Here is a 16,129-nt window from a genome sequence, read left to right as displayed (position 1 = left end):
AGTTTTGAAATAAACAGCAGTGGACTCATTTTCATATTAAAAAAAAAACTTATTTTATCCAGTATGAAACACTTCCCAAAGGTTTAAATGGGTCTAGAAACAGCCTATATAGTATTAATATTACTACAGATCACAAACTAGGCCCGTACTACAAGAATATCATAACTATCCTGGATAGTTTTTGTTCTCTTAGGACAAGAAGCTTAGAAAATTGCACCTAGTCCTATAAGGACCTTTGCACTGCTCCTGGAGTGAAAGGATATTCAGGATGAGTAAGTTTGGGAGTAGGGGCCAACCCCGTCGAGATTCATGAGGAAACATTTAGGACACTAATCTCAAGTCATGTCCCCTTGGAAGAAGAAAAAGCCAGCTCTGAACCAACCTCTCCAGTCAAAACAGGCAGGGGGTGGCACACCCTTATGTCCAGGCAAGAACCTCTCACTCTTAGGGAACGTACCCTACCAACTCCAATGGTCGTCTCCCGCAGTAGACTAGACCTAATGAATAACCTTGCACCCCAGAATCTCTAAATTTGTGGTTAGTGATATGCCGCTCCTGGACATCCATAAGGTTGCCCAGATTTAAGTGACACACAAGCTTTTGCTGTACCCTGTGTAGTAGGTTCAACTAGAAGATATAAACCAGCCAGAAGTGAACCCTCTGGGAAATCCTGTATAGTTAACCAAACTAGTTAGTTGGAGGTAACTATATAAATATATTAATTTAATACATAAACATGAAATGTGTTAAAAAAGGAAGATAACTAAAGTAACTGAAATGTCATACCATTGAAGTAATAATGCAGAGTCTTTTTACAATTTGATAATGAATTATTCTTCATTCTGATACTCATGGATTCATCAACAACTGGAGAAATTTCTGGTGACGAGAGATCTTCATGGCGAGTAACTGGAGTAAAATGTCTTTCATTCTGAAACAATATGGTAAACAAAAATAACAAATGGTAGATAAAATTTAAAAAATATTAAAAACCATAAAATAAATACTTTCAGATCTTATTGATTTGAAGTTTGTTACAAAATAACACAACTACTACATGTATTTGATGTACTAAAATTATCAATGTGAATATTATTTTTATAATTTTTATTGAATTTTAATTACCTTTTACAAATTTTGTAATATTTATATTATGAATATACCTTCTCATATTCGTACCTTATATAATGTGTGATATATTTCATTATTACTTATATTTCATCAATAAGTAGTTGTGCTAGTTGTATATGGAAATATATCTACATTTCACTAACTAACATGTAATATAGATGTAGGAATAATTTCTATAAGAAGAGATTATTGTTTTTTTATTTTTTAAAGTAATTTGGACATAGTAACACATTAAAATTATATTAACATGTGGAGGAGACATTTATATGTTAGAGAAAATCTAACCAAATTTATCTGAAATAATACTATTTTACTAACTTATAATAATAATATAATTTTCATAAGTGAGAGGATATATATATATATATATATATACACGAGGGCCATCCGGAAAGTAGTACCCGTTTCCGCCGCGTGAGGCGCTGACGACGCGAGTAGCCGCCGGTCAAGGTCAGATCGCTTCAGTGGCTTGTCTGCCTTCTCTGTTACAAGTTCCGTGACGCTAGCATTGCCTGTGTTGTTTCTGTGGCAGTTCATAATGTTTAAAAAAATTGAAAACGCCGCCAGTTGTGAAGTGAGGGCTGTAATAAAATTTCTCAACGCAAGAAACGTTCGACCTTGTGATATTCATCGCCAATTAAAGGAAGTGTATGGAGACAATGTGATGGAAGAGTCATCTGTTCGGCGCTGGTGTCGTAATTTCAACTTGGGGAGGGGGAACACACACGACGATGAGCGTTCAGGGAGACCATCTGTCATTACAGATCAACTGCTGAGGTCAGTAGACGAATTCGTGAGGAACGATCGGCGCGTCACAATTGATGACATCTGTGAACATTTCCCTAATGTTTCTCGAACAATTGTTCATGAAATTGTCAAAGACCATCTGCATTATTCAAAAATTTGTGCAAGGTGGGTCCCTCGCATGCTTACAGATGAGCACAAAACCAAGCGTACGGCTGCTGCATTCACATTTTTGGAACGTTATTCTGATGAAGCAGACACGTTCTTGAATCGCATAGTTACTAGTGATGAAACGTGGGTTTGTTATGCTTCACCTGAGAGTAAAGGACAGTCAATGGAGTGGCATCATACTCATTCACCAAAGAAACCAAAAAAATTCAAGACTGTTCTGTCCACCAGGAAACTTATGGCAACCATTTTCTGGGATCGACGTGGTGTACTGCTTATTGATTTTATGGCCCGTGGAGACACTATTAACGCTAATGCGTATTGCGAAACATTAAAGAAATTACGGCGGGCAATACAAAATCGACGGAGAAGTCTATTGTCTGATGGCGTCATTCTCCTCCATGACAATGCCAGGCCTCATGCAGCGGGGATAAGACAACAACTTCTGCAGCAATTCCATTGGGAAATTTTCGACCATCCACCATATAGCCCGGACTTGGCCCCTTCAGATTTTCATCTCTTTACAAAACTTAAAGAGTTTTTGGCGGGAAAAAGATTTGACAGCGATGAAGAACTTAAAGAAGGCGTGACTACGTATTTCAATCGGCTGGTGGCGGAGGAATATGACGCTGGAATACAAAAACTCGTCACACGTTATGACAAATGCTTAAATTTGCTTGGAGATTATGTGGAGAAGTAGTTTAAGGTATGCTCTTTTCAATAAAAATGTTTATATTTATTGTTAATATTTACTTCTGTGTCTTTATTTCACAAACGGGTACTACTTTCCGGATCGCCCTCGTATTTCCTGAAAATTATATTATTGTTATAAATTAGTAAAATAATATTATTTCAGATAAATTTGGTTAGATTTTCTCTAACCATATATACACACACATAAGTATATGTTATACATATATATATAATATTTATAATAAACTTGAAAACATGGTATAACCCTTTAAGTACCAGGTAGTTATAATAAATATGTTTAAGATTGAGACTAAAGATGCAGTTTCTCACCTAACATCCAAAGAGTTAAATCACTTGTATCACGTTTGCTGTTAATCTATGTTAAAGCAACAATATTACTTGTAAAGAAAATCCAATCATTGGAAATTCATGACAAAAAGCAAAGTGGCTGATCATCCTTGGTTACCGCTAACCTTGTCAAACAAATCAATCGTAAAGTTAGGGAAAATCAAAAGTTCACAACTAAAACAGATCTTTAAAGAATTTTCCTACAAATATTAAGAACTACTAAGATATTTACAAAAGTTGTGTAATTCAATAAATGACCATATAAAAGCAACTGTTTTTGTTGAGGTAGTATTGGTACTGTATGATCCTGATACTGTAGGTCGGGTGGTCTAGTTTACTATGGTGTGCTGAAGTAAGCTGATAGGCTTAAGAATGTATCTTTCAAATTTAAATAATAACATTTTTTCATTTGTAATAGTTTTTTATTTTAAAACATCAGTTACTTTCTGGACAACCCACATATTTAAATGGATTAATGGTACCTAAAATGAGTGATTACTTAGTACCTACAATACACAATTTATACCTTGGAAGATGCAAATGGTGAATGCTCATTTTGCCACTGGCCAGACGTCACTGGACTTGAACAAAACTCAAACCTGAAAATTATGTATTTCTATGAACAAGTTCAAATACAACCTGAAATAAAATCGTTTTATCAATAATTTAAAGTAATGTATTCAAACAGAACATTTTGTACTAATATAAGTAGCGAGTTTTTATTTAAATAAGTGTTTTGATAGATTATATTAAACTCCTAGATTAATAACCTTTAGAACTTCCATGCTTTGTTTTGCATTCCTTATTGAACCTCATACACTTTTGCAATTGATATGTTTACATATAAAAACATCTCCCAATGTTACCTTGATTAATTTCATAATTTAATTTTAAGTTGTATAAAACTTGTTTTTGTGCACTGTATATAAATTAATTCTTATGATTAGCTTTATTCCTTAATCCTAGAACTGGCATGCATTTTAGTCTTGACTGGCAAACTGCAAATTCAGTTACTAAGCAAAACGTAAAGTGTTTTATATATATATATATATATATATATATATATATATATAATTATTTAACTCAGAATAAAATTTTATTAAAAATAAATAACAATTGGGTTCACCTTTACACTAATGGATATGCCTTTACACTGGTGGTGCTCCGAAGTTGAAACTTTTATTTTCTAAAATCAGTTTATTTTTTATTTTCTGCAGTCTATAGGAATCACTAAAAACTTTCAATTAAAAAATTCAAAATATCCGGTTTTTTGTTTATTAAGAAAATGTCTACTTATAAGACTTATGTCCAGTAAACAAAATTAAAACAAACAAAATACTTTACTTTTTACAAGACAGGTGAACATATCTATTCCAGTTCAGCAAAAAAACAAGCTAAACAAAAGTTACATTTTATTTTTCTACACAGAAATATAAAGAATTTTGAAATACTCATTAAGTGTTCTCCACTTTAATCCAATAAAACATGTTAGCACAACATGGTTTATTGTACTAGGTGTTTGGAATATCTCTCCAGTCAAGGAGATGTAGTTAACTTACCTCACAGGAGAGGGAGGTTCATCTTCAGAGTGGAAAAATAATTTTCTACGTAAATTTGATGCACTTAAATTAAAATCATCATCTTGAAAGATCTAAAAGAGAAATATCACACAATGTAATATTAGAAAGGTCTTAAAATAGATTTAACAATAATTTTTAATAGTACAAGATTTATGATTTTTATATTCCTATAAGATATATATTCCGATTTTTGACTTGAGAATTATCAGATTGTTTTAAAATTAAAATACATTTTATTCTAATAAAATTTGAAACTTGATTGTAATAAATGTATAATACAGTGTGTGTGTGTGTTTATTTTTATCACTATTTCATATTCATTTCTAATATCAATAAATTGTTATTAAAAAAAAATCAAAATATTGGCATTGACCACACCTGAATCACTGATTATATAAGTTTCAAAGAATATATTAAGTATATAAGTAATTTTGTAGCATTGTAATTGATAAATTAACTTACGCTAAATATTACTGTGCTTAAGCTAAGAAATAAACAAAAGAGTATGTATTTGATGCTTCATCAACAACAGAATTAATTAATTTTATTTTAATAAATTTGATACTATGAAATTGATTTAAAAAATCAATTACAATTAGAGAGATATTCTTTAATATAACGGTTAAGAAATAGAAGATTAATTTCTTATTAAATAAACTGATACAAAGGAGTATCAAAGGGTCTAACATACTGTAACTAAAGAGTTATCGCACAGATGGACAGACTGCCCTTTGACCTTCTGACTTCAAAATCAATAGTTATTTTTTGGATGAAGAGGAACTAAGAAAGTACTACATATCAAGTTTCAAGTCTCTAGACCTTTTTATCAAGAGTTTACACACCAGACAAAAAACATGATTGTAAGATGGTCCGGTCAGGTACTTAGTAATAGTTAATATTGATTAATAAACATTGATCTTCTTTGGGGTAGTTCTGGAAACTAGAAGGATAGAGACATGAAACTCTTACACTAGGGTGTATTTCATCGTACCGACCATTTTGTTACTATATAACAATGAAAACTTATCCAATTATTAGTTTATCTAATTTTATAAATTTAATCTATCTAGATTAATCTATAAATCTATCTAATAAATGAAATTTAAATGCAATTTACAGGAGAAAGTCTTTCTTTAATTTTGAAGATTTTATAAATTAAAGTCTATTTTCAAATGAGGAAGGTTCTAATGTGATAATAGAGAATTTTCAGGTCTCACTTATGTTCAGTTAGATCCTTATTTAACCCAACTGGGGAAGGAGTAATGGACTGGCCATAATACGTTTGCTCAGCAGTTATTAGGTGAATTTGTATATGTTTAGTTAAATTACTATAAAATAAAAACAGTAATAGATAATATAATACAATTATCACAATGTTTATTTTAAAATTCCATAAATAAAAAACTTATTTGTTACTTATAAATGTATTTAGTTGTTACTAAGGAATTAAATTCTAAAACTTTACAGCTACACAATAACAAAATAAAATGACATTTTAGTTGCAAAACATACAAGTAAATTTAAACATTTTTGGAATCAAATTCATAGGAGGATAAAAAAAAACATATTACTTGTTATATAATACATCTAAGAGGTCATCAACATTGGAAAAATAGTCTAATGGTAAAAACCAAACCTCATATTATATCTACGTATGTTATCTCTAAATAAAGAAAATCAAGGTTTTATTATTATCTGTATTTCTAGATGTATAAAAAGAGAACATGGGAGTGATGTGGAGGTTTTTCATGTCTATTAGCAATATAAAACAAGATTACAAGTGGATCTCAAAAATCAGATTTTAGATGTCCATAAGTATTCTTGTAAATCAATACCAATGGGTTAAAACAAATTTCTTTTTGTTTTGTGGAGAGACATTTTTAAATCACAGGTATTAAGGAATTTATTTTGTACTAAAATCCTTAGCACTAAAGTCCTGGTTAGTATCATATACTGAGAATCATGGGGAACATTTAATATGAGGATTTAATTTTTAAGTTATAAATTTAATACAAAATGTAATATATGCAATTAAATCAGACATCCTTAGTATGTTGTCTATCTTGGCTTTTTTACTTACCCATTCATAATTTATAAAATTATTTTAGAATATAGTGTAATATTGCGTGTGTATTTGTCACGTTACCTAAAGAAGGAATTTACCTAAATGGAAAGATTTTTTTTCATATATAAAAACAGTTTAATTTAGAAATGTTATGTTAAATTTATAAATTTCAGATACAGTGGAGTCCGGCTAATCCGTACTAATTGGGACCGAACCCAGTTCAGATTAGCTGAAATGACGGTTTTAAGCAGGAGAATAGGTCTATTTTGTTATAAAGTCATCAATATTGTTTATAAAAACACGTTTTCTGAATTTGTACTGTATTTCATGGAGCGAATACTAAGCAAAAAGTACACCATAGTTCACTTTTATATAGCACATGTACAGTATAAGCACTTCACGCAGTCACTCAAGAGTCGATGGAGTGTGAGGAGGTAACAACGAGAACCTGTGTGATAAAGAAGAGGTGGTGCCACACGCAGACAGTGTAGCAACGCTTGACCTTGCATTACGATACCTAGAGCAACAGGCTACTGCCACACCTGCCGATATCATGTTGCACATGATGGCGAAACTAAGCGGCATCCAATAATTCAGTGTGACAAAAGACAATTACTGAATTCATGTCTTTTAACAATTAATATCGTAAACAATAACATCAATACTGTATGTCAATAGTTATTGTTTGATTTCAATTCATAATTTAACATATACTTACCCTATAACTTTCAATTTGGTGCTTAATTTGAACTTCATTATTTATGTAATGTACTGTACCGTACACAATTCGTCCTAATAAAACCTGTAGTGTATTTAATAAGTTTTTTACTGTATGATGCACCTATTTTCATTTTTTAGGTAATTATTTACCATAAGTGTGCATTATCGTTATAAATAAATATAAAATTTCTTCCTGGACGTGTTCGGATTAACGGAACGTTTGTATTTTTGTATTATATGTGTTAAGATTAGTGGGACTTCACTGTATAGCAAAAAGTATCAAGAAACATAAAATTGCCGTTGTTTTGTTTTGAAGCTAATACTTTCAAGGTCAATGATTTTTCAATGAAACTACAAATGATAAATACAAGAATTACCTTAAAATAAGATTTTAAACTATCTTCTAACTTGTCTGGGAGGATTTCAGGTAATATCAGATCAGTCTGAATGCTGGCTAAAACAAAAACAATTATTTTTAATTACAATACTATATTAAACACTCACAACAACCAATATTATTACTACACAACTACATTACTCACTACTAAAAACTAGACTCTATTTTAATTAGGGCCAAGACTGTAAATTTGAAAATACAAAAACAGTCTATGGTCTGAGAACATTAAGCTCTTGAAAACCAAGGCAATTTGTGCTACAAGTGTCAGGAAAATAATCAATCGTAAAGTATCTTTTGATAATATTTAATAACAATAAGCCAATAAACTTATGCACTATCAAATTAAAATGTTTTTGTTTTTAATTGGATTTAATTTTTTTTTTTTACCCTCGGGAAGTTGCGCCTTGGATCACGACGCCAGTAGTCATGTGCACGATCAAAAAAACCGCACATGTTACACACCTTACATTTAATGTTTTATGTTAAAGTTTTTTGTTTGTTTTGTTCTGGTTTTATTTTATTTATTATTTAAAACTTATTTTTACAAAGTACAAACAAATTTTATGAATAAATAATATGCTATACACATGGCACAGGTCTCGAGACAGCGTTTTCAAAAATGACCAATGACTGATATCAACTTTGTTTTGAAGAATTACGAAGCTGTTGATACCTCCAATGTTTAGCATACTGTAAAACAAAGTCAGAGTCCACCTGCGGGAAATCCGAGACACAGAGAAGGACCCCTTCAACTTGCCTACGACGTCCACACCACCCTTTGTTAGGTTGTAGAACGTCAACATTTCGGGTTTGTTAGCTTCTCCACTAGTTTCATCAATGGCGTCGTCATTATGCATACGGTACTGGAAAGGAGTAAAACTACTTTGTTTTTCTTTGGCACATAAGAAAGAAGAGTGAAGACATTTCCAAAGCCAAACATACTGGAATTTATTGGCCTTTCTTTAGTTTGGACGAAGATTGGAGGAATTTCCCGCTTGTTTTTCCTTACTGTCCCGACCATTGTTAGGTTATGATTGGCTAAAAGACTGTTTGCTAAAGGTATGGAAGTATACCAATTATCCATGGTGACATTTCTTCCTGTGCCTGATACGGCTTGTACTAGTCTTTCGACTACATCTTGACCCTTGTTGCTAACTTCGAATGGGCCTTTGGGCTAACTTACAAATTTGCAGTATAATAAGTTCTTGCATCACATAGAGCATGGATCTTCAAGCCGTATTTAGCAGGCTTACTTGCAATGTATTGACAAAACGAGCACTTTCCACGAAATGCGTCCAGCATTTCGTCAACTGTCACGTACTCGCTCAGAGAGTAGTATTTTCTGCACTTCTCAACGAACTCTTCAAATACCTCTCTGAATCCAGCGAAATTGTCATATTTTTGCCTATCTTTTCGTGTCCTGTAGTCATCAAAACGCAACGCTGTCAACAAAAAGCTAAACCTCCGCTCAGACATGGTTGTGCGAAAAATTTCATACCAGTTCCATCTTTGGTGTAAAGATCCTTTAGGTTTGTGTGAGATGCCTTTAATACTCCGGCCAAGTATAAAAGGCCTCTAACTGCTTTTACTTCTGCCCTATTGGTATCAGCTGCATCACGAGGTCTTATGAAGTTTTTTCTCCTATTAATTATCCACAAATTTGTGAATTCAACTATTTTGTCCAACGTACTATCTGGAAAATAAAGCTGCCATGCTTCAAAAGGATTCGAAACCTGCTTTGCGTCACTTAATGGTCCCGGCAAATGAATAACAATGTTATGGCTTCGGGTTCGTCCACGATAATAAGTCTTATGCATGTTCCATTTTGTTTCGTTATCTTTTCCAGTAAACTGTGGCATTGGAACTTCATTGGGCACAGGATGGTCAGTTCCAAGAGCTTGTTCGTCCAAATCACTAGCAGACTCCTCACTTCCACTTTCATGTTCACTCGCTTCGACAGCATCTTCCTCATCATCGGCTTCAGAAAAATAATCGATCTCGTCAAATAGTCTTTTCCTCACTCGTTCTTGCCTTCTTTCAAGCTGAGCGTTCCTTCCTTCTTCTTTTTCAACACTTTCAAGCATTTTAGCTAGCCTATCTACCTCTCTTTGGTTCATTATTTACAAAATTCAACTTAACTGAAATTGTAAAAATCATAGACGCCAGTGGTCGCGCGGTGGAAAGCACCGCGATAAAGTTACACAGTTCGTCGCACTGTGGTCAAAAGCACCGCGAGGTCACTGAAGCACCTCTCACCACGGATCAGGGACAACTAACATAAAAGCTGGTGGCTAGGGATGAGGGCAAGGTAGTGAGGGTAGAGTAGCAGGAGCGCCAAGCCAATCTGACAGCCAGGCTAGCCACACACAAAAAAATAATTTCCCCGCGGTGCTTTCGACCACACGCACGACTTCCCGAGGGTTAATAAAAGTTACCTACTTACTCTGTTATTTTATAGCAGTGTTTTAATTTATTAACTTAACCCTTCCAACGCGGCTAACGCCTAAAGACGCGGAACTGCCGATGCTTTAAACGCGGATTACGTCTACAAACGCAAAAGCTTTACTTATGAAATGGCGAAGAATTAGTTGTTAAAACTTCCGTAAGAGAGCAGATCGATGTTCCTTTCGACTGTCGGGACTAGACAAAACGCTTTGTCACCGTTGGTGGACTTTGTAACGGTATCTACTCGGGTTGAAAGCAATTGCCGCCATTTTTTTGTATGGCCTGTGACGCGGCATACGCCTACAGACGCGTTCGTTTCATTCAGCTGTTTAACTACGCGTGTGTTGGTCGTATGTTGGTTATATTGTTAAACAAAGTATTTTGAATCAGTCCGTTGTAATTCTTATACAATTCTTATAAAATTGATTTTACTAACATTTAGTATAATTTTTAGTTATAATGGCTAATCCAGATGATCCAAGTTTTGACAAATGAGCGCATTTTTGGTATATTATGTGTAATATTTTTTTTCAATTATTTGTTTTGTATTTTATACCAGTTTCACCATACAAGTCCAGTTTATTTATTCTAAATAAATAAGGTTTATAAGTACAATATTTGTTTCATTTCCCTTGTAGGCTACCATATAAATAAGTTTGTGTTGAATTTCACATTATTATATTTCAAAATCTTATACTGAACTTATTTATTTTATGTACTAATTATACAGGAACTTCAGTTACAATTTACTCATTATAAATAACCTGTATAAATGTAATGTAATCTGTCAAATAGTGTTGCTATGTACCTACATTATCCTGCAATGCAGTTTATTCAAAATTTCAAATATTTTCGTGCGTATAAAATTCTCAAAAATATGTAATATTACATATTTAATATTTTTTCTTATTAAGGTAATACCAAGGTATACGAAACAAAAATTAGCATTGGGAAATTTGTCTTAGCGTTTGACAGTAATTTAGATTAGCGCTTTAAGGGTTAAGCAATATGTCTTGTTAATATGTTACCACTCGTCAATTCTTTCACAGTGTCTCTGATGATCTTCTGAGGTGTAGATGCTGTGGCTCCCACATGAACTTTCTTTTCTTTCATTTTCTGAGACTTTGATGGAGTGGACACATCATGTGGACTTAATACATTGTGCGTTTCTGAAAAATATCTGTTAAAATAACTTATGTTAATAGAATATGGTATGTTATTTGTAGATCTGTACATTACATTTCTAAATTTAATTAAATTGTACTAAAGTATTAAAACATTGCAAATCTATCGAAAAAATCTATGGTAAATAATAAATTATACTGGTTAGCTATAATAGTATGATTTTAGTACAATTCTCTTTGATTGAAATTTATTCATTTATACAACAAGACTTTTGCTCATTGTATCTTATATACGGTGGAGGGGAGGGGGCATTTTATCAATGAAGTTCACTGCCATCATGTTTTAAAAAACAGCAGCCATAAAAGAAATATTACCTACATTTTAAATATTGCCAAAAATAAGGAAAGTTTCACCATCCAAATTTGGTGTCAGATTTATACTGTATAAGACTCCAATGGTGGCGAAGTAAAAAAACACCCTTTATAAATTATTTAATTCTTTTAGGACCAACTATCTGTGTATCGGATAAGAAAGAAGAAATTGTGCAGTTGGCACTGTTTTCTTTCACAACTTAAAACTGGTAATGCTTGCCTCTTGTTGTAATTGACCTCCAATAGCCGGCTGCCTGACAACATACACTTTACATTGCCTTAATTCATTCTCGACATTTAAATTAAGAAGTTAAGATTTACACAAAATCACTATCTACAAATCATTATGACAAAACAGAAATGAGATTCCGCTTTCAACAGAATTGAAAATATTACCGATCCAACACCTATATGTGTTTCAAATACTGAAGTTTTTTTATAACAGAAGTGGTAATCAAGGTACCAACAATCTCTTTTACAAGATTAGAAACTGATAAAATGTTTTAAGGATTCCTAAAGAATAAAGTTACTTTTAGGCAAGCCTATTATTACAATGGTACTAAATATTTTAATCAGTTACCCCATCATATAAAACATAGTAATAATATTAAAACTTTCTCCTCTAAATTACATTCTTGGCTTCTTGAAAATAATGAAATTGATTATTTAAATACAGTATTAATTTAGTCCCCATGATGTTGCAGGCTGGTAAAGTATTTTTCCACTTACTTTTATATCTCTTTGTCTCCACTCCATATTGTAAATATTAGTGTAGTACTTACTTGCAGATAGTTTTCTTTGTTTCACCATTATAAGAAGATATATATTATTATGAAATTTTGTCCAATATGGTTTAATTAAGTGTTATGTATTTGCTTTAATTAAATAGCGAGAGATATTGTAGAGCTAATTCATTCTTTGTTTTGAAATAATACATACTTTCTTTTAACTTGGTATTAAAAAGAAATTACAAATTCATGTTGGCCAGCATTATTTCCTAATTTTGTAAGTGTAGCCTATACGTAAAATGATTGAAATAAATCATATTTTGAGTTTGCATCTGTCATAGTTTATTGTATTTGCAGTGAACCCTTTTGTAATAAGTAAGGTCAAAAATAAGAAAAAATATAAATTAGGCAGTTGACGATACTTGTTTCTTGCAAATGGCAGTTCTCAGTTGTTTTGAAAAATGATACCTAAAAGCCAACTGAAGATTATGATGTTTCAAAATTCTTTAAACCATTTAAACGAAGATATAAATCAGTCAACGCCTAAGTTAACATCTTTGTTCTTGATTCACAAATTTAAAAATTAGACAACTATTATTTTTTCTAGTATTTTGTCAATTTTTAATAATAATTGTTCTATAAAATGCAATCTCCTAAAAACTAACTAAATATAAGTATACAATGTGACTCCAATATTTGTTAACCCATTGCGGATCAACGACGTGAGGGTGACGCGGAGCGAGGCGTGGACCAAAAGCACAATGACGTGACCCTCACGCGGATGATGTGGTACGGATGACTCATTTGTTTTGAACGCTTATCGCTGTTATAAGCCTCGGAGATATTTATAGTCAGTTTTCCTGGACTGGCTTCCTATCTTATCTCTGATACTCGTCCACAAATACTCCCCTCGTTATCGGTCAATAACGTTATTATTTGCGACAAATTGTTTGTCTGAGGCGTACAGTCGTGGCGTTCAATTTTCCTTTGCCTCGTGTGCGTGTACGTAAATAAAATGGGTGACAATTTACGATCATCTGAATTAGATAGACTATTATTAGAAAGTGGAAGTGACGAAAGTGATATCGATAGTGTTATTGAGGATGGAGACGGTTCTATCACGCGTATTTGTCCACGTTTTCATAATTACGCGGATACTAATGTTGACAGTGACGAGCGGGCTAGTGACCATGATTCAGATGTTCAGACTATTTCAGACATTGTTCCTGGGACACCACCGGATGTGGAAACTCTATTTCAACATCATTTCAATATCAATAAAAACGCTCAAAGTAGTGCTTCCGAGGATATTTGTGAATATACTTGAATATACTTCTAGTATAATATACTTGTCTAATATGATCCGTATAATGTTTATATAACATAAATAACAACATAAAAAAACAAAACATGTATAATTAGCGAGCGCGCTAAGCAGGCAGGTAGGCGTGCAAACACTGCGGGTGCTGCGTTGCAATACGGATTAATTCGTACTCTAAGGCCCGCGCGCGCGCGCGCCGTTTCCACGATCCGCAATGGGTTAATATTTTCTAAATTAGTCACAAACAAAAACAAAAAATTGTTGTAAGCAATAATATAAATTTTGTTGTTCAGTAAAACGTATTTCCTGTACAAACCACAGTATTTATTTTGCAAATTGTTCTCTAGTAACAAACAAATTGTTTGAAAAATAATTTGAATCTTTCTATTAGTGTTGAAGTTACAATTTAACTCATAAATAAATACAATTTTGGTTATATCTGGTATTTTTGGCATGAAAAATCTGGAAATCTGTGGTCTTAAAAGAACATTTTCTAAAAAACTAATGTATTAATTAACTATGCTTGCTGGCTAATTAGTACGCTCCACATTCAGGTTTTCTTCGAGGATTTGAGTTTTAAGCATTGAATGAAAAATATTGTCTAACTTTCTTGAAACAACACTGAAACATTCATCAAACAGTTTACATTTAAACATAACATCTAAATTCTGCTTACCTTTCTATTTCTTGTTGTACCTGACTTTCTCTTTCTGGATCTTCATCATCTGATGGAAGAGTAAAGTCTTCTTCAATAGGTACAGGGTTTATGGAAGATATATCTTCTATCGTCCACCGAAGATACTCTGAGTCCTTATAAACAAGAAGATATTAACAATATTTGTTCATTATTTTACCCTGATAAAAGAATAATTTTTAAGTTAAATGCCTCTTGCTACAACTTTTTTATGGAGGTATTTAAAAACTAATGTATAATAAACCATAAATACCCTTAGAAAATACAGTTTGTTGAAAATCAATTTTATTGAACTATATTTATATTCATGTGCTGGTTTGTATAGTTTTGAACTATAATAACTGAAGCATTAAGCTCCCTTTTTGAGAGTATGATAATAAAAAGAAAATCTATTAAATTGTTGGCTATTAATGTTACTTTATGCATGAAGTCTATACCCTTCGCTTGCTAAAGGTTAACACATTCGAGTCTACGCTCGAGCCAGACTCGAGCGCCATTGTTTAAACCCCCGGCCGGCGCTCGAGCATGACTCGAGCACAGCTTTGCCGATTGATATACGGAGTTGCTCGAGTGATATTCGAGTGCCGTCTGCTGCATTAGAAAGCCAGCTTTAATGGTTAGTTCAGAAAAATTCCGCTAGGCGCTATTACGTCATACCCGCTTGGGGCTTTTGTTTATCCACTGACGTGGCCTGGCGCGTCGTCAGTCTGTCTACGACAACAATAATTTTTTTAGCATTTGAAATTTTTTTGGCAATTAAAATAATTATTTGTAAATATGTATATAGTAAACGCCTTTAAAAAAATTGAAATTACTTGTTTTATTTATTCAAAAGTTAGTTTTCAAGTAACACAAGACATGCGGGAGTTTTTATTTTTCTTCAAAAAATGTAAGTTTTGAATTAAAAAAAAAAATTAATTAGATTTTATAGGAATACAGTTTTACATATCGTTTTAAAGAGGAAAGATAGAACTTTCAAGAAAATATAATATCTTATACATAATATTTAACAGTTTTCTAAAAAAAAAAATCTGAAAACCAATTAATTTATGCAGACCGGGTTATAAAAACAGCAAATAGCGAGCCAGACTCCAATGTGTTAATAAAGTAATAGACTGTTAATGTGCCTGAATTTTCTATGACTTTTACGCATAATTTGTTGCAAGGATGGAAAAATTACCAGCTACTTTTTTATTGTCTGGTACAGAGCCAGAGATGCCTAGCCATACATTCTCAGTTTGTCGATGGATGTTTTGATTGAACATTTATTTTAAATCTATAATGTGCTTTTGTATATTTTATTATTAGTAATCAAACTTTTATTTTTGACATTCAAGAATATTTTATTTGCACATATGTTTGCAAAATTTACATATTTTGAATCAATTTTACTTGTTTTCATTTAAAGTTTGCAATTAAACTTATGTGCAGCATATAATTTGCTCAATTTTAAGCTGTAAGTGAATAAATACATGATTAAAAATATGATTTAACACTTTTTTGTAATTCCTTATATTAGAAAATTCAACAAATTTTGGATATACAGGTGTTGAAATTTGTTTTCATGTTTTGCCCTGTTGGGATGTCATACCCATTTGA

The 16,129-nt window shown here is 32.3% G+C and overlaps 1 protein-coding gene across 2 annotated transcripts in view; it reads right to left on the bottom strand.

The window, feature by feature from the left end:
* Nucleotides 1–16,129, bottom strand: part of LOC124359316 — a 32,511-nt gene that overhangs the window by 1,949 nt on the left and 14,433 nt on the right. For both annotated transcript variants that reach the window (XM_046811979.1, XM_046811972.1), the window contains exons 8-13: nucleotides 14,513–14,646; nucleotides 11,320–11,471; nucleotides 7,827–7,903; nucleotides 4,644–4,735; nucleotides 3,611–3,683; nucleotides 787–931 (exon numbers count right to left, since the gene is read on the bottom strand). In XM_046811979.1, coding sequence (XP_046667935.1) covers nucleotides 787–931; nucleotides 3,611–3,683; nucleotides 4,644–4,735; nucleotides 7,827–7,903; nucleotides 11,320–11,471; nucleotides 14,513–14,646 — 673 coding nt within the window. The remainder of the gene's footprint in view (nucleotides 1–786; nucleotides 932–3,610; nucleotides 3,684–4,643; nucleotides 4,736–7,826; nucleotides 7,904–11,319; nucleotides 11,472–14,512; nucleotides 14,647–16,129) is intronic.

The sequence above is a fragment of the Homalodisca vitripennis genome, chromosome 1, assembly GCF_021130785.1.
Source record: "Homalodisca vitripennis isolate AUS2020 chromosome 1, UT_GWSS_2.1, whole genome shotgun sequence".
Taxonomy (NCBI): Eukaryota; Metazoa; Arthropoda; class Insecta; order Hemiptera; family Cicadellidae; genus Homalodisca; species Homalodisca vitripennis.
Note: the sequence above shows the minus strand (reverse complement) of the source record. Positions and strands in the feature narration are given on the sequence as shown.